The sequence below is a fragment of the Cyprinodon tularosa genome, unplaced genomic scaffold (genome assembly GCF_016077235.1).
Source record: "Cyprinodon tularosa strain WSP-4 unplaced genomic scaffold, ASM1607723v1 ctg198, whole genome shotgun sequence".
Taxonomy (NCBI): Eukaryota; Metazoa; Chordata; class Actinopteri; order Cyprinodontiformes; family Cyprinodontidae; genus Cyprinodon; species Cyprinodon tularosa.
This window is the reverse complement of record NW_024038724.1, coordinates 366,459-384,383: the sequence shown is the minus strand read 5'-3', so window position 1 is coordinate 384,383 and position 17,925 is coordinate 366,459. Positions and strand designations below refer to the sequence as shown.

Sequence of the window (17,925 nt, the reverse complement as noted above, 5' to 3'; positions counted from 1 at the left end):
ATCTCTTGGGGAAATACCATTTTGAATCCATGGTAGCATCACCTGTAGTCTGCAGCAGGCAAGATTTCAGCTTGTGACACAAAAAATAACTGTGCTTTAAAATACAATTACTTCACTCTATTTATAAAGTGAAGTAATCTTATAACATTTAGAATAAAATTCTATTTTTTGAAAGGTATTTCATTATTTAACTGATCCTTTAAAATGCATTTCAAATACTTGTTTTATAATTCTATGAAGCATTGAATATCATGAATCAGTTATATGCACAAAAAAGTTACATCTACTTTTTTTATAGTATACTTTTTATTGCTTTGGAAACCCTACATTTACACATTAAATGTTTTATCTTGACCCCCCATATACACACCAGTTACTGTAAAAATATCTCTCTTGGTATCTCAGGACCTCCCGGGGATCTCGAACCCCAATTTTGGAACCCCTGTTCTAAGGGCTGGCAGCTCACAGACGAAGCTTAATTTACAGAATAGCTAAGGGGAAATGATTAGATAAGCTCATCAAGAGGGCACATTCAGATGCCCTCTCAGCCCAGTGCAAATGTTGGGTGACAGAAAAAGTCAGGCAGAAAATAACAGCTGTTACACAGGGTCTTCCAACCCATACATGAAACTGATTAACTGTATAGGAGAACAGTCTTCTGCTGAATTCTAGCAGCATAAAGGAGTGTTATCGTAGAGCAGGGGTCATCAACCTTTTTTATGTAGAGGGCTAATTTATAGGAACGGCTACCAATACTGACCTATGAACTGGGGGATCAGTGTTCATCTTAACTTCATACATATTGTACATATATTTATTGGGGGGGATGGAAGGAGGGAGGAAATGAAGAAAGAAAAGAAGGAATGAGGGAGGGAGGGGAGGAAAGAAGGAAAAAGGGAGGGAGGAATGATGAAAAGAAAGAAGGATGGAAGGAGGGAGGAAGGATAGAAGGAGGGATAGGAGGAAGGAAGGAATCAGCGTTCACCTTAACTTATACATAATAAACATATTTTTTTTTATATTTGTTTATTATAACTCTGTATTTTCTATATTATATTGATATTTTGAAATATGCTGTTGAAGATTCTCAGTCATCCAGGTTATAGTCATTCCAAAAAAGTTAAAAAACAATCCACTGGACTTTGTTTCCAATTTCGAAGATGTTTTGCTTCCCATCGAAAAAGCTTCCTGGAGGGGAAGCGAAAAGCATTCAAACGTAGAAACAGAATCTAGTGGATTGTTGTTTTTTTGTTTTGTTTTTTGTTTTGTTTTTACTTTTTTGAAATGTTATTTTAAAATCTCTTACTACTTTGTGTGATTAAAATGATGAAATGCTAATGATAAAATGTTAATGATTAAAAAAGAAGGGCAACAGAATAAAATAAAAACGTCAATCTTAGCCCACTGGTGAGTTGTGCTGTTTGAGAAGATACAGTAGGCACCCCATGAGGCCCCTGAGGGCCCCTTGGTGCCTGCGGGCTCCATGTTGGTGACCCCTGTCATAGAGCTTTGTTCAGCTGTTAGACCTTACCCTATTATTACTCTCAACAAGCTCAATAGGTTTTCTACATTTTTTAGCATTTTTAAATCTATGTGTTCTATTTGGAAAGAAAAATCTTAGAAAAAGGCCTTATAGACTATAACATATGAACAGTTCAATAACAACAATAATAACAATAATAAAGCAATAGATTCAGATGTTTTATTTTCATTTATTTGATTTCCATAAGAACATTGCTTTCAGATGCCAGCATCCCTGAGAAAATGTAAAATTTAAAACTTCAGGACAGCCCCATCTACAGGCTGGAAAAAGGATATAGATTCAGTAAACCATAGCTCTGTGCAGCCCTCTGGGGCTGTGAGATATCTGGGTTATCTTGAGACGAGGAGATAGTGCCTCCCCCTGCCTTACAAGCTTACTGCAGTATTAATCCGAGAACTGTCCATGGTACTGCCCTCTAAGCTGTGATATGGTAAACAAACCTATGTAATTTTAGAAAGATGGGGAGGTCTGCTTCATTGACATTGTTTAAGCTTGAAACTCATAAGAAAGTAGGTGAAAAAAGGTTGCATGCAAATAAACCCCAAAACAAAACAAAAAAGAACATTGTGAACAGATGCTACCAATACCCTTTTATCCCCCATTTGGAAATAGAACATAATCTTTTTTTTTTGTCTTGAAGTATGGGCATGTGTTGTTTAAGTTGTTTCTTTTTTATCACATAACACTTAGTCATTCATTGACCTTAAAGCATCCAGTCTTTTCATTAAACATAAGATAAACAACTATAGCTGTCCTTGCGGAAAATTTCAGCTCTGGTGACATCCCTAATGTTGACTTTCAGTCTGTTTTTCTCTTATTCATGGTGTCAGCTCAAAGCAGCCCCGGCGGTGCGTCTGCATGTCTCTCACCCTGCGGATGGACTGGATCTGAGGGTGAGTGGCTCCCCACTCATTCCAATGCTTAAAAGGTCCGAACTCTAACACATACTGGTAGCCACGATAGCCAGGGTATTGGTAACCCACCCAGCTGTGTGAAGAGGAGAAACAGATATTACTTATATCTATATTTTTATAAGATAAGTTTTTATCTAATGTAAAAGTATTGTGCACGTTGTAAATAAAAATTTCTGTTTATTTTATCAGGCTTTTATGTGGTAGATCAACATTATGAAGTACATAATAGTGAAGTGAAACACAAATGATGCATGGGTTTTAAAATGTTCAGATAACATTCTGGAAAGCGTGGCTTCAACTTGTGTTTTCCTAACTGAAAATATTCAAAGTGTTCCTTAAGAAGGCTACTTTTTATGATATAGAGTCTGTATGTATTTGATATCAGTTTAAACCAGATTTTCTGGTAAGGCATCAGAGGTTTAAAGAGGTTAGAGAGCATTATTGAACAAACACCACCTTACAGACAAAGGCACACAGCAGGCAGGTTCTGAATTACATTGTGAAGAAGTTTAAATCAGATTTTGGTCATAAAAGAATAATTTCAAATGGGGAGAACATTGCAAAACTGGAAACCTACAAAAACATTGCAGTCCACCTAAACAGAAAAGCTCAGTAAGACCCAATCTAAGTTTCTCTAACAGTAAAGATTGTAGGAAGCCACGTATAACAAACTACCTTCATGCTGTTTAGTTTTTAATATCACTAAATGGGAAAGTTTTCCCTTAATATTAGTAATTTTCTGTAATCTTCTTCTAAACGTGACCAAACAGGTGCCTATACTGGGGCATAGATAACTAATATAAGTAAAACAAACAAACAAAAGTAGAAGAAGAAGAAGAAAAGGAGAGATGACTTACGTTCCACCGGTAACTTGAATGCTTCCGACATGATCCTGGAAGCCGTAGGACCACAGGCTTGGAATATCCTCATCACACACTTCCATCTTACGGCCCTCAAAGTTTGCTCCTTCGTACAGACAAATCTTGTGATCTTGGGGATCCTAAAAAAAGTATACTGGTCATTTATTTTAGAGGCTTTTGATGTTTTAAATAGATTCAGCAAGCAACATTTAGAAAGATTACATAAAAAAACATTTAAGCAAAAATAATCACAAATAAAGGAGTCTTAAAATACACTCTTAAAAGCATCTCTTCAAAAGCATAATGCATCAAATAGACAGTTCAAAAAGTGGTGGATTAGATGAGGGGCTGATGAACGGAATAGAAAGGAGTATAAATAGGCTGGTGTGAACGTACCATTCGAACTGGCCTGACTGACATCATGCGATCACAGCGGTAGCTGTTGGACCAGGTATCCCAGCGGGGGTACTCGCCCTTCTCCAACATGAACATCTCACCTGTCATGTTCTGCTGCTCATAGCCGACCCAGCTGCATAGTGAGAAAGAGAGGCACTTAAGCGTCTGTTTAGTATCTTTTTAAAACAAACAGGTTACCAGTCAATCACATAGCACCAGCTCAATGTATTTTGCCATTTAGACGTGGTGGAGATGACTTGTTCCATTTTTAACTGAGCATCAGAATGGGATAGAAAGGGCAGTGGTTGACTGTGGCATGCTGATCCACTGGGATTCTCCCACTCAGCAAATTTTCAGGTTTACATAATTGCCCAGGAAACAACAATCATCCATTAAGCAGCTGTTTTCTGGATGTAAAAAATGCCTTGTGTATGTCAGAGAAGAATGAGCAGACCTGTTTAAAGTGATAGAAGTATGTTTTGTGGAACAGCATCCCCTGAACACACATCACATCAAACCTTGAAATGAAAGAAGAAGAATACACCTGATGTAACTCAGCTAAGGACAGAAAATGGATGAAACAATACGCACAGGCTCACCAATACTGAGCAACAGTAGTTTGGAAAAAGACGGATCTTGATTACTGCTAGAACACACATGATTAAAAGCATGTTTTTTGGTTCATGCTGGGACCAATTATTTGCACACTTTGGACCTCTTAGTATCAACTGAGCCCCATTTCAACCACAGCTTTGCAAGGTCCAGCCGGAACTATAAAACATATCTCTAGCAAAGTGTCCTCTATATTACATTAAATTATAGTCAGTTAGACAAGTTTGAAGACTTACGGGCCACACTCTACCCTGATGGAGCCAATTCTGTCGAAACCTTTCTCACACAGGTTATTGCACTCTCCAAACAGGTCCATCCTACGGCCTCGGAAGTTTTCATATTCATAGAGGTATATCTGAAAAAAAAAAAAAGCAGAACAGAGAAAAATGAAAAAAAAAAATTAAATGATACCTTAATTGTTTGGTTTTAAGACTATTTTCTAGCTTTTGAAGTACCTTGTGATTGCGTAGGCCAATAGCAGGGTGACTGCCAATACTGCCCTGAGCACCTGAGTGAGACATGATCAATCTAAAGAGAAAGGAATCACAAAACAAAAAATGTCTTTTACAAGCATAAAGTTGAGTAAGAGTTTGCTGCAATGTGGTTTCTTTATGCATCCTACAAAACAACTGAAAACTGAAGAAAATAGAGTAGGACATGCACATATCAGAGTACTTCAAATAACTAGCATTATAGAAACATTTTTTCTTTCTGTTATATTTGTTTTCATTTATACTAAAATTACTACAAATTCATGCACAGTAATGGTAAAGATAGTGTTTTATCCTGTGATATTGCCTTTTGAAGGTGCTCTCCTGCCCCTGCATAAACACCTGACAGAGATAAAACATACTGACCACTGACACACAGGATTCGTGCCTTTTCTCTTGTCTTCTCTTCAAGCTAGAAAATATTAATAAAGCGGAAAAAGTTGCTACTGCCTTCCTGATCTGTGTTACACATGATCATTTCTTTTTTTTTTTATATGCCTAAAGTTGTATAAGTTCTGCATCTGAAAAATTTCCAGTGTGTTTCAGAAAGACTCACACTCTAAAAGAGAAGTTAAGGAAAAAAGTAACAAATATCATTTACTTTAAAAAACCAGACCTTCAATGAGAATGTTTTTTACTTGCATTTGCAGAAAAACTTCTAAAACCCATAGCAAAAGCAAATTCCCTGTCATTGGATTCGTATTATGCTCCAAAAATTTCTCATTGCAGAAGATTCAGAATTGTTTTGTCCAGGATCCAGTTTTTAAGGTAATCATCCTTGCTGATTTTATGTTGCATTAACAAATCAGTGTTGAATAATACACTGCAATTTATGCAAGTAATCCACATACTCAGTCCAAAGGTAAAGAATAAATTTGAAATAAGTCCATTTTGGCTTGGTTGTTCTAGTCTGCCCAATTAGTAAACCACAGTATCCTTTCTAATTTCCAAGCATTTTTACTAGAAAGAGTCAGAAGAATTTGCTGTGGACACTTACAGTCACAACTGAAGGCTGTGATGGACCGACCTTGAAGACAGAGATGGACGGAGGCCTTCTGACTGCACATATATATATATACATTCACCTCATGGGCGAATCTATCAAGGCATCTCATTGGCTCAGAAATGCTGGGAGCACGGTGGTGGGCCAAAGGTCATTTTAGTAATCCATTGGTGATCTGTGCTCAGTCAGCAGGGGCAGGGGGGGGTATTGTATGGTCACATTGTTGGGGGCTAAGGACAGTCACTGCCATCAGCAGAAAGTTGGTGGCAAGCTCATAGAACATGTGAACTCACACTCAAACCTCTAATCTTAGGCTTTCAACCTTCTTCAACATCTTCAACCTTTTTTTAAATCTTTGATTTAACTCTTCTGTCATCTCCAACATGTACTTTGTGATGATATTTTTTTCTATTTTTCCCACATTTGTTTTTTACTTTCACATTTGCAGCTAAGCCTTTGAGCCCCGGGATGGTAAATGTGCTGACTGTGGAATGGGACGGAGTTTCTTTTGTTCAGACATGGGAATGGCTGACACTTTTCAGTGGTGCTGGAGTCTCGCTTTAACTTTATGGCCTTTATGAAAAGCAGGTCCAATATTGGAAGAGCTGTTAAAAATCTAAGCATTAAATACGATTAAAGAGATTAAATCTTAATTAAAAACAAATGAGAAGCAAAAACATGATCAAAATTAATTGAAGAATGAAAACATGTCAGGTTTTTTTGGGAAGAAGAAACATACAAAACTACTGCTGATTGTGGTTTGAGCCACATCCCAAAAAGCACTGAAGGAACAGATCTCTTGGATGCATTTCATACCTGACTTTCAACGTAAAAATTAATTGAATGCTGGAATAATGATTCCTATTAGAAACAAGTAGTCAGAGCATAATTTTAAGGAGAGTGTATTATGAGTAATTTCCCCAGTGCTAATCAGGACTCTGGCAGCAGCATTTTGTATAATTTACTGACTTACTGACTAAGGCCAGCAGTCCACCTGTTTTGCATTTATCGTCTGGTTATCAGAAGCAATCACTGCCTGAAAATAAACAATTGAAATAAATCAAGATTGGCTCAACCACCATGAAGTCTTAATTCAACCTTCTGCACTGCAAAAAATCTAAATCTAGATAAGTAATTTTTTCTTAAAATAAGTGCATTTGTTCTTGAATTGAGGAGGTAAAAGAGACATTCTGCCAATGGAACAAGACAATTTACACTTAAAATAAGAAAACACAATTGCATTGTCTTATTTCAAGTGCATATTATCTAATTATCTTATTTTAAGAGTAAAATTACTCATTCCACTGGCAAACTATCTAATTTAGCTGCTCAAATTAAGGGCGAATACACTTAATTTAAGACATTTTTACTTATTTCTAGATCGTTTTTGCAGTGTGGTACCAGTGTGAGAATAAAAGAATAGAATTTTCCAATGGAATAGATATCACATATGTTACTATATCTGGTTTCTTTCTGTTGAAACAAATACAACATGTTTTTTTTTTTTTTTTTTTTTTTTTTTTTTTTTTTTTTTTACCTTTGTCTAATGTGTTTTTTTAACCAAGAGTCCTGGAAGTCATTTTGACAACTTCTTTACTATAACTGCAGCAAATTAGTACTAAAGAAACATAATAGATCTAGGATGGTTTAAGTAAGGCATTGTAACAGGTGGAGCCGTCAATTTTAGCACAATCAAAAAACTGGGACAAATGCATTTTTTATGTCATAACAAAGGATCTGTTCAGATTTAAGTGCTTATTTTAAATGTAGGACTCTTTCTGCATATGACACACCCCTTTGGTCCAGACATCTACACTGTACATCATCTACTGTGTTTGAAGCAGTGCATAAACAAAACTTAGTCAGGCTATCTCACATCACTACCATACATCCTGTTGTGGAACAATCTATGTACAGAGTTAACTCTTATGTAATTTAAAAATGATGAGACAGAAAAACTCTCACAGAAAAAAAAGGTTAAAAAAATATGTTATTTGCAGTTAAATGCTTAACTAGCATCTCATTCAGTTTGAATCCCAATCAAATAGTTTTTCACACTTATATATATTTTTTATCAAAGCAATTTTAATCACAAAGACATAAGAGACACTTCTCCATTTACAATTTTAATTCATGTATCAATAAATCAAAAAACCAAACCGACTTGCCATGTGTGAGTTCATATGAGACATATCAATCTATTAAAACAAAATATAAAAACTAAATTAAACTTAACAAAACAAGAATGGTTAATTAAAAAGGTAATCCAAAAAGAAACACATGAAATTCAATCAGAAAACTGTATTGAAAAATTCAAAAAGTTTATTGTGTTAGTTAGATTTATACATTAGACGTCTAAGAGTTTGACTTGCATACGTTGTGAAATCCTAAAACTGATTCCAAATCCATTTGTTGCTGATTTATTGTAATTGCACCTCTAGTTAGCTGTATAACAGAAAATTTTAACAGAAATAAAAGAGGCAACTTTAACATAATCACTACCCAGCTGGATACAAAAAAATAAACATTCCAGCTTGTTTCCAAAAAAAGTCAGATGGGCTACTTTTTTAAACTGAATTTTGATTTAATCAGAGAAAAAAAACAAAACACTAGCAAAATGGCAGATGCAGAAAGATTACCAGCATGGAACTTTAACACAAGTGGAAGACTGCTGGAAAAAGGACAAGCTAAGCCTAATCAATAGAAAGAGCTGCAACTGTGGACAGGATGGACTAAAGAAGGCTGAAAGAAAAGTAAAGAGTCAAAAACCTAAAGCAAAGACAGAACACAGATAAATCTTAACTAAAAGTCTCACAAATCAAGACAAAAAATAACAATTCTCTGGCATTTCATAACTGTTGTGTTTTGCCCGGAATCTAATGTATATATTTTGCCACTGGACAGAATGATTACATTAGAGATTTTACACATTTCACACAGGCATGTTAATGGCCACCTGTCTGTACTAATACATGCCTGACTGTAAACATTTCTGGATATTTTGTGTATAGATATCTGAACCCTGATTGAATGTGTATGTTTCAATCCAGTCATTAGGCGAGAGAGTGTGACTGATGTACATTCAGAGATGAATGAGGACTGGAAATGAAGGGCATGATAGTAATAAGCAATGACTACAAAGGGATAGATGGTTAAACTGGATTTTTATTTTTATTTTGGAAAGATCTTTTATCAACTCTATTTTCCACTCTAAAATAGATCAAATCTGTAATGATTTTTATTGTTTTTATCTATTTATTTATTGTTGTTGATGATGGTTAGTTTCACTTGTCATGACCTAACTGGGACCTCTTTCCTGATCTCTGCTGTGCCAGAACTCGGCCCAGCCCCTTGGACACGAATCCTTTAAAACTTCTGCTTATTTGCACTGGGCACAGTGCCCTCCGTTCAGTCCAGCTGCAGCTCACTAAAGCCCAATAGCTCAGTACCAAACAATGAAGAGGACCAATAATGTGCTGACTCCTGCCCCGACCCATTCCTATCTGGTTACATTTCAGCACCAACATGTATAAAAAGGCCCTGTTCATTTTGGAGTTTAGGACGTCTTTTTGTGGAAGCTCCTGTGAGTGCTGAGCAACTATTATTTGGAGGAAAGTTTGGTAAGTCTTTTATCACAGTCCTAAATATGCAGGTCAAAGATGTGCTATATTTTTTTTGCTTTCTTTGAGCAGCCATTCTGCTGAGTCATACAAACACATAGAAGTCAGACAGGGACATGCATGGACTGAGCACTGGCAGAGCATTTGGACATAGTATTTACATCCAACCTGCAGGGTTGAGAGTAAAGAGTAAAACCCAACAGGCAGGTTTAAATTTAGACTGATGCTCTCAGCAAACCTAAAACATGCAATGTATTCTACACACAACCAATTTGAAATATGACATAATTCTGACCCTTTGCACTTATCTCTATATCTGTTTTAAAGGGACTTTAGATACAAATACACAGTAGGATGGCATTAAATAATCCCAACCCTCTGGGACCATGGAAGGTGAGTCGGATTATTTGTTACTGAGTATTGCTAAAAGCAAATTACATACAGTTGTGAGTATACATGCGACATGTTCTCTCCAGATCACAGTTTATGACCAGGAGAACTTCCAGGGCAAGCGTGTGGAGTTCACCTCAGCCTGCCAGAACATCATGGAGTGCAGCATCAACAACATTCGCTCGCTCAAGGTGGAATGTGGGGCGTAAGTGGAAAGTAAAAAAAGGAGTAGATTAAATATCTCCTTTCCCAATATTCTAATATGATGCATCATGCGGTGTTTGTGTGTCTTGTTGCTGAACAGCTGGGCAGGATATGAGCATTCCAGCTTCTGTGGACAGCAGTTTGTGCTGGAGAGAGGAGAGTATCCTCACTGGGAGTCATGGAGTGGCAGCAATGCCTACCACATCGAGAGGATGATGTCCTTCCGGCCCATCTGCTGCGCTGTGCGTTTCTCACCCAAATTGTCAGCTTTTGCCCACTCTTTAAACAATATTAAATTAATATCTAAGAATCACCCTTCCACTCTAACCAAAATTGACTTACATCAATAAAATAGCAATTCAAAGCAGCCATTAACATAGAAACACGTAAAGAGCAATGCAAAATGAAGTAGGGTTGACCTTGAGTTGGGTTACACTAACCGTTGTTTTTTCTTTGTGAAAGCAGAACCATAAGGAGTCCAAGATTGTGGTGTTTGAGAGGGAGAACTTCATGGGTCGTCAGTGGGAGATAAATGATGACTACCCCTCCCTGCAGGCTATGGGCTGGGGGAAAAATGAGATTGGATCCATGCAAGTTCAGAGCGGAGCGTAAGTCTCAACTTCTAAATGCATACAATGTGATCATAGCATTCAAACAGTTGATACCTGCCTGTGTTGGAAGGATTGCACCTCTAAACACAAAGGGTGATATCAGATAGCCTAGCATAAACCAGATTAATACATGTAGTTCAATTTGAATTCTACACAGTATCCATCTGGAAAGGCTCCTTTTCAGTGTTGCCAAAAGTGGAGGAACATTCAGTAATACTCTCCCAGCTGATTGGGTAAATCACCATGTGGCACTTGCCTCTCATGCCAATCGCATATTGTGACGTATCACATTCTTGATTTGTTTCACATTTAGTGGAGTTAACTGGTAAATCAAATCTAGTCGGTAGGAACACACAAACATTTCCCATCTTTCCACAAAGGCACAAGTTGTGTCTTTTTGCTCTTTTTTCCAAAAAGAAATTATTCCAGCTAACACGGATCATATTGTTTATAAGTACATCCACTGGCACAGCCATGTTTGTTTTGCTTCAGTCTGATGCATCTGGTGATGCCATACACATCACCGCATCTCATTGGTTCGAAACATTTCTGTATTTGAGGCTAATGCTTCTTTAGCTTCTAACAACATTGATTTTCAGAAGTTCGTTGCCCAATCCCAAACCACCCACTATGAACTACCCCTTAACTCCCAGGGAAGTCACACTCACAGCTTTGGAGGGCAGCTTAAGTGATGGTGGGTGGAATAAATAAGAATGGGACAGCCTCTTTCCTCCAACAGAAAAGAAAAGCAGTCGCTGCTATGGCAACACAGAGATGCCACATGTGCTTGGCTATAGCGCAGGTTGATATGCCATCAAACATTTTGCCAAATTCTTTAAAAAAAAAAAGTATATGGCCTCAAAGAGAACCTTCCCTTTTGGGATCAATGACATTTTTTTCCCTCCCTAACTTATTTACTGTCATTGTGATGGAGCTGCAGCAATCCAGAAGAACTTATATTTGAATGCATGTTTTTCCTCTGCTATTAGTTTGCCGTTACACCCGCTGTCAAATTCCAGCGAGCTAGCAATGATGCAGACTCACTATTTAAGGGCTGAACGCAAGGGCGTAGGAATATGTTTACAATTGGGGGGGACACATGTCGGAAATCTGAGATTCGTAAATATTCAACAGAAACATATCTTAAGTACGCTACTTAAAAAAAGGCTATTTAATCTTTTACTTTATTCCTTTATAAATGTGTTTGCAAAAATAATGCATTTAAAATTAACATAATGCATTTGTTCATAAGATGTGAGCATATCACCAAACAAAATGACTGGAGTCTTTTATTAAGCAAAGGGAGATGTCTTTCAAGGGCTTCAGCCCTTGGCATATTTAGTGTCCGCATACGCACTAGAAAATCAAAACAATTCAGTAGGCCATACAAGTGCAAAGTTTGATATGTTTTATTTTGTCAAACTTGCAATAATGGTCAAAAATTAATTTATATAGGTTGACTGACAGAGGGAGCTGACAGTGTGTTGAAGAATTATGGACAGGGCGCTTTGAAGCATCTGGTTCAAAAACGCATTATCAACCTTTGGTAGAAATCCATCCATCCTTCCATTTTCTGTACACCCTGTCCCTTAGTGGGGTCGGGAGGTGCTGGTGCGGGGTCCACCCTAGACAGGTGGCCAGTCTGTCCAGACCTTTGGTAGAAATGACGCCTTTAATTCCAATTTGCAGTACAGAACAGAGAAAACTACAGAGTTGTCAATGTTGTGTTAATCTGTTTATAGTCTAAAAAGAGGAGCCAGCAGTTTATTTGAGGAAATAAAGATGCAGAAGTTAATTAGTTGGTTAATTAGTGGTTGTGCAGCAGTCCACTGCACGACCAATGCGGCCGCCGCTGCTAAGAATTAGAATTAATTCTCCCTGTGGTTAACTAACGATCAGGAGCGCGGCAGGTATAACATCTGTCCATTTCGGCGAATCAAAACCATGCAAAAAATAAAAAAATCCTCGTAAAACACACGCCCAGACCGGGCTAATTTCAACACAAGTTGTGTTAGGTGACTGTTACTCACACTGACGTTTCTCTTTTAAAAAAATCTGAGTAAGTCCTGCTGCTGTTTCAGCCTTTTAGTTGGTGGTGGCATTGTACTGAAATGAGATATAAAAAAAAAAATATATAAAAAAAACATTTTGGCTAGCGTGGCAAACGTCTAGAGAAAGTTAGCAGTTAAATATTGGATGAGTGATCAGCCCAAGACTACGGAAGAGGATTAGGGCCACTGGAAAAAAAAAAGTTAAGTGATTTTTACATTTTATTTCAGTTTAATACGGGAAAAAGTCAGAATTCTGACTTTTATTTTCAGAATTAAGACTTTTTTTTTCCTCAGAATTCTGACTTTTTTTCTCAGAATTGTGGATCTTAATGTAGATGGGCACCATGAAGGCAGAGATGTGGAGCACTCAGCTTCACTGACAAAGATGTGAGTTGTTTGAGAGAGCCAGTGACACATTGGTGGAAAATGACAGAATTAGGCAACTTTTCCATTAATGGAGGAGCAGAAGGTCATTAAAACAAGAGATCTAGTCTCTAAAAGAGACATGGCTATGGCTTGATGCTAACATGTTTGTTGTTAAACATACTTTTGTTATATTACATTTGTGTTGTGTTTTCCAAATAGTGTAGAAAATTAATGGTGGTTTATAATGTTTACCTTTTATGAGCAGGACAGGAAGCAGAGAAGTGTAGCATTACCTCCAACTAGTTAAACTCATAATTATGAAGTTATTCAACAAATTCCTCAAGTAAAAAAGTGCAACTTTTATTTTTTATTTATTTTTTTTTTTATCAGATTTGTTGATTAATTTCAGAATTATGTATTCCTTCCAAATTTCCAAATCTGAAGAATTTTTTAAACCAATATCTACATTATTTAACATTTAGTTTGTTTGAGCAGTACTTCCTGTTATATGTCTTTATACGTATATTTTACATTTTCTTGCACAAGCTCAAGCTCAGCAGATTTGAAATTGTGTGCTTGTGTAAACACAAGTAGTCAATCTTTACTCTAAACATATATTCTGGTTATTTTTTAGTTAGACCTTCTTGTTTTTATATATCTGTATAGTACCCCCCCCCCACCACCACCACCAAAAAAAACTGTAAATTGATTAGAAACATTAATCATCTGTCAGATTTCTGAGAAAAAAGTCAGAATTCTGAGATTAAAGTCAGAAATCTGAGAAAAAAGTCAGAATTCTGAGATTAAAGTCAGAATTCTGAGAAAAGTCAGAATTCTGACTTTTTCCCCCATGTTAAACTAAAAAAAATTAAAAATCAGTTAACTTTTTTCAGTGGCCCTAATCCTCTTCCTACAAGACTAAGATGACTAAACCAAAAAGATTCAGTTTCTATATATGAAAGTGAACTGACAACAAGACGTTATAAATGAGCAATATTCATAGCAGCATTCCCGACAGACCATTTTACCTCATTCACAAGTTTCTGACTTTCTGTATCGCTGTTTCCCTCAGTGCTCAAACACTCAACAGTTCACAGAGGGGAGGGGGAGTACAGTGACGTAACGCTATGCTACGCCTTCAAAATAAAAGCACGATAGTTAAAAAATTGTCAAAATCTAATATTTTGCGGTACAATTTTTTGGGGGGACATATCCACCTGGCTTTTATATTGGGGGGGACATGTCCCCCCCGTCCCCCCCGCTTCCTACGCCGCTGGCTGAACGGTCCACTCACCCTACCCACTATGTGGTTTGGGACGGCCCCTAATGGCCCTTAACTCTGCGATAACAAGCAGATGCAGGGTTTAGCTTAGTGTTAGTGTTTAGGGGCTGGTTTGGGACTGTGCCTATGAATTCACAAATCTAGCAACTCTTCATATTGCTTGCATGGTAAGATATCGGCTGCATCTTTAACCCTTTAAAGCCCGATCCAAGAATAAAACAAAACAGAAAATTACTTCTTTTTGGTTTGAAGTCCTTATTTGGCCTTTTAACAAAATACATAAAAAGAAAAAACAAATAAATTTTTGATATTAGCAATTTATTACTATGCGATAAGTCAAGATTATTTTTTGTGTAGTCTTCTGCCCTCTGTTATCAGGCATATCTGATTGTGTACAATAGGATTTTGAGCAAAGTTTTTACCATTAAATTATGCAAAAGGTGTCAGACGCAAAACATTTCAGAAACCGTATGTATCAAATAGGATACATTTGGCATTACAGGGTTAAAAATGCATCCAAGAAGAACATATTTACAAGGTATTTCTGAGTAATAATGGAGGTAAATATATTTTTGGGTCCTTCTAGTTTTGAAAATTGATGCAAAATTAGATGTGCACCTAAATTGGTTCTACCATGCAAATATCATCTTTTCAGACTTAAGTCAACATTTGAATATGACATCATGAATGCATTTAAGAGAAATTTCCTAATTTATGGATATTTGTGCAAAATCACAGCCAGAGAAAATAGGTTTTCTGGGAGAAAAAAACCCCCCTCTGCTAAAGGTTGGTGTGATACAGAAAAAAAAAGAGGAGAAAAGAAAATGTTGGGACTTCCACTGCATTGCACAAAAGCATTGCACAAATGTCACAGAAATAAAAATCCCACATCTATATTACCAGACACTGATCTGATCTGGTTGGATAAACAGACAAGGAAAGTTAGATGCATGTTCGGTACAAGTATATTTAGATAACAAATACTACAACTACAGTCAAGTTATATAAAAACAAAAAAATCCTCTTTTCCTCTTAGGTTCCACCTTGCTAAGTTTTTCAAATGCAGAATGCAAACCTGATGAATGAGAACCGCTCCAAGAGCACTTAGGCATCTTTACTCTACCAGGCTGCAGTGCTGAGAGCGACATGATTGCCAGAGAAGAGGTGGTAGATAAAGGGGATATAATAGAAACCTAAGCCAATTTTTAACCATTTAGTAAGTTAAAACAGAATATTTCATGAGGTATATTTGGATAGACTACATCCGCTAACTTTACAGTCTGACATTTTTTTTCCTTGCTTTTTTTTTTTTTTGGTAATAAACAATCAAAGAGTTGAATACTTTTCCTTTACAACATGCAACCACTTAGAATTAATGGAAATTACAGAGGTTCTGGGGTTCATTATAATACAGTGCAAACCCACATAAAATACAACCAAGTCTTTCTATTCCCAGCAGCAGTAAGGAGACAACTATGCAACACACAATGTGCCAAACCCCCTGCAGTATACTGCACATTAATAAGAATAAATAGGAAATCTGTCCACCCCACAGCTGACAGATAAGTTGCATGTATCTAACTGTTGCTTGTATATGTCTTTTTCTTTTATTTTACCACAATTTACCACAAGGGACATCATGGCGGCTCTCGATAATGCTTTGACGCATGTTTTTTTTCTCCCACACTGTGTACATTTGGTCACTGCTGCACTTTAAGAATTGGAAATGTCATGAAAGCTGTACCAAACGAAATCATATTTTGTATACACTCTGTGTATACAAAATGACAATAAAAGTTGTCCATGTCTAATTAAAACACTTAAGGTTTTGAATTTTCAGCATCTTCCACAGTTTTTAATTTATTTTTAATACTTAGTTTATCTCTTTAACAGATACTTATAGATAACTCCTCTTCTTTTATCCCACAGCTGGGTGTGCTACCAGTTTCCAGGTTACCGTGGTTACCAATACATCATGGAGTGCGACCGCCATGGCGGCGAATACAAACATTACAGAGAGTGGGGTTCCCATGCTCAGTCCTTCCAGGTTCAGTCACTGCGTCGAATCCAGCAATGAGGCCTGCAGCTGCCCCCCCCCCAACCTCACCCTTTACCTCTTCCTCCTTCTTCTATTCTTCATAATTTTCCTCTATTTAACCTATAAGTCCAGGACCCTCTGGAGCTTTCTAAATGAGATGTTTACACAAAGTTGGTTTTCTTGCCAAATAAAGAGAGAGGAAAAGGGACTGGGAAGAGGAAAAACAAACAAACAAAAAAACCAAGAGACAATGAGGAAAAGCTCCAGACTGATGGCTTATGAGGTGAGAAGGCAGAGGCAGCAGAGCAGTGGAGGCCCTTGGGCATTGCTGAGTAACTTCTAATGTTTGTGGGTGACTATGGTGATGCAGGGGAGGAACAAAGAAGGACTGGGCTACTTAAAATAAACACCAACTCAATAAGTCTGCTGCTAACCTGGAGGGCATTGAGTTTTTCTTTTATTTTATTCTTCCAGAAATGTTTATGGGAACTGTTGATTTTCTGCAACGTGTCATCATCAGTCAAGTTAAGATTAGAATAATCCAGCAAGTTGTACTGGATCTCAGTGCAAGGCAACAAGTGCTGATGTTGAATTTTCCTTAAGTAGAAACAAAACATATAATCTGGTTCTTATTTATTTTTTAAATTTTCTTTCTAAAATTGAAATCAATTGTGTTGTTTTTTCCCTAATGTCTCAGTTGGAAGCTGGAAATCCCATTTTTTTCCCCCCTTTGTTGTTGAAAGCATTATATATGAAGATTTCCCTATTTTCCCTCTTTTCTTAATTAATACAGTAATTATGTGCCTAAGCTTCTAAAGATAACCAAATTGAACCAACGGTTTGTTAAGCTCAACTTTCAGCATAAAACAATACTTTATTTACTTCATTCCCTTGTGGTGCAGTGCTTTTCCAAATCAAGGTCAAGATACTATTGTTTCATTGATATAAACGCCACTAACTTGAAGGGTGATATTAATTAAATTTTCCTATTATTGCACATAGTAAAAACAGAATAAACTTGTAAAACTCCTAATAACACACATCACTCTGTTTATTGCACATCTCCCTGCGAGGCTGTGTACTGAAGAAATATGGAGGACAGATTTTTTTGGGTGAAACTGCAAACTGTGGAAAAATCTCTTTTTTAATGATTACTTTATGATATCAGTAAAAAAATTTTTTATTGACAATCAAATGCAATAGAAAAAAAGAATAATTATCCATGCTATATAGAAATATTCTGTTTTTGAAACATATTTAAATGAATGATGATTTACAATCCTTGAATAGAAATGAGCTACTAATAAGTTTATGGATAAAAATGCTTTTGCATTAAAATAAAAGTCAGATGTGGACTGGCCAGAGATTCATAAAATTCATTAATCTCCACCCAAAAAGTTTATTATTAACTTGAGTTACCATTTCTCCAGCTAGTTTAATAAGTAAAGAAAATGCATCTTGTAATGATTAAATGTTTTCATATTCCTTTCTCATATGGTTTGGAGCCAGCAGTAAAGCCAGGCTTCATTTTCGAAAATGTTGAA

The 17,925-nt window shown here is 36.7% G+C and overlaps 2 protein-coding genes across 3 annotated transcripts; one reads left to right on the top strand and one right to left on the bottom strand.

The window, feature by feature from the left end:
• Window positions 1–1,688: 1,688 nt before the first annotated feature.
• crybb1l3 (crystallin, beta B1, like 3) lies at window positions 1,689–5,961 on the bottom strand. Of its 2 annotated transcripts, XM_038284026.1 has the most exons (7): window positions 5,814–5,832; window positions 5,183–5,228; window positions 4,781–4,853; window positions 4,562–4,680; window positions 3,714–3,846; window positions 3,315–3,457; window positions 1,689–2,530 (listed from the first exon to the last, which is right to left on the bottom strand). In XM_038284026.1, exons 3-7 carry the CDS (start codon window positions 4,844–4,846, stop codon window positions 2,362–2,364), a joined length of 630 nt encoding a protein of 209 aa, XP_038139954.1. In that variant the 5' UTR covers window positions 4,847–4,853; window positions 5,183–5,228; window positions 5,814–5,832; the 3' UTR covers window positions 1,689–2,361. The 2 variants fall into 2 exon arrangements, with proteins under 2 accessions (XP_038139954.1, XP_038139953.1); XM_038284025.1 differs by lacking the exon at window positions 5,183–5,228 and having other exon boundaries at window positions 5,814–5,961.
• Window positions 5,962–9,222: 3,261 nt separating this feature from the next.
• cryba1a (crystallin, beta A1a) lies at window positions 9,223–16,814 on the top strand. Its single transcript, XM_038284027.1, has 6 exons — window positions 9,223–9,439; window positions 9,767–9,832; window positions 9,916–10,034; window positions 10,134–10,275; window positions 10,499–10,641; window positions 16,273–16,814. The coding sequence occupies exons 2-6, from the start codon at window positions 9,794–9,796 to the stop codon at window positions 16,418–16,420; spliced, it is 591 nt and encodes a 196-aa protein (XP_038139955.1). The 5' UTR covers window positions 9,223–9,439; window positions 9,767–9,793; the 3' UTR covers window positions 16,421–16,814.
• Window positions 16,815–17,925: the final 1,111 nt, after the last annotated feature.

What these genes read in the sequence shown, in the direction of transcription:
- cryba1a (XM_038284027.1), top strand. Translation starts at nt 9,794, where the DNA reads ATGGCATTAAATAATCCCAACCCTCTGGGACCATGGAAG. An exon ending in CTCAAGGTGGAATGTGGGGC is followed by an intron (nt 10,035 to 10,133) that starts GTAAGTGGAAAG and finishes GTTGCTGAACAG; the next exon opens with CTGGGCAGGATATGAGCATT. An exon ending in TCCGGCCCATCTGCTGCGCT is followed by an intron (nt 10,276 to 10,498) that starts GTGCGTTTCTCA and finishes TTGTGAAAGCAG; the next exon opens with AACCATAAGGAGTCCAAGAT.
- crybb1l3 (XM_038284025.1), bottom strand. Translation starts at nt 4,846, where the DNA reads ATGTCTCACTCAGGTGCTCAGGGCAGTATTGGCAGTCACCCTGCTATT. An exon ending in TTGGCCTACGCAATCACAAG is followed by an intron (nt 4,681 to 4,780) that starts GTACTTCAAAAG and finishes TTTTTTTTTCAG; the next exon opens with ATATACCTCTATGAATATGA. An exon ending in ATTCAAGTTACCGGTGGAAC is followed by an intron (nt 2,531 to 3,314) that starts GTAAGTCATCTC and finishes CTCTTCACACAG; the next exon opens with CTGGGTGGGTTACCAATACC.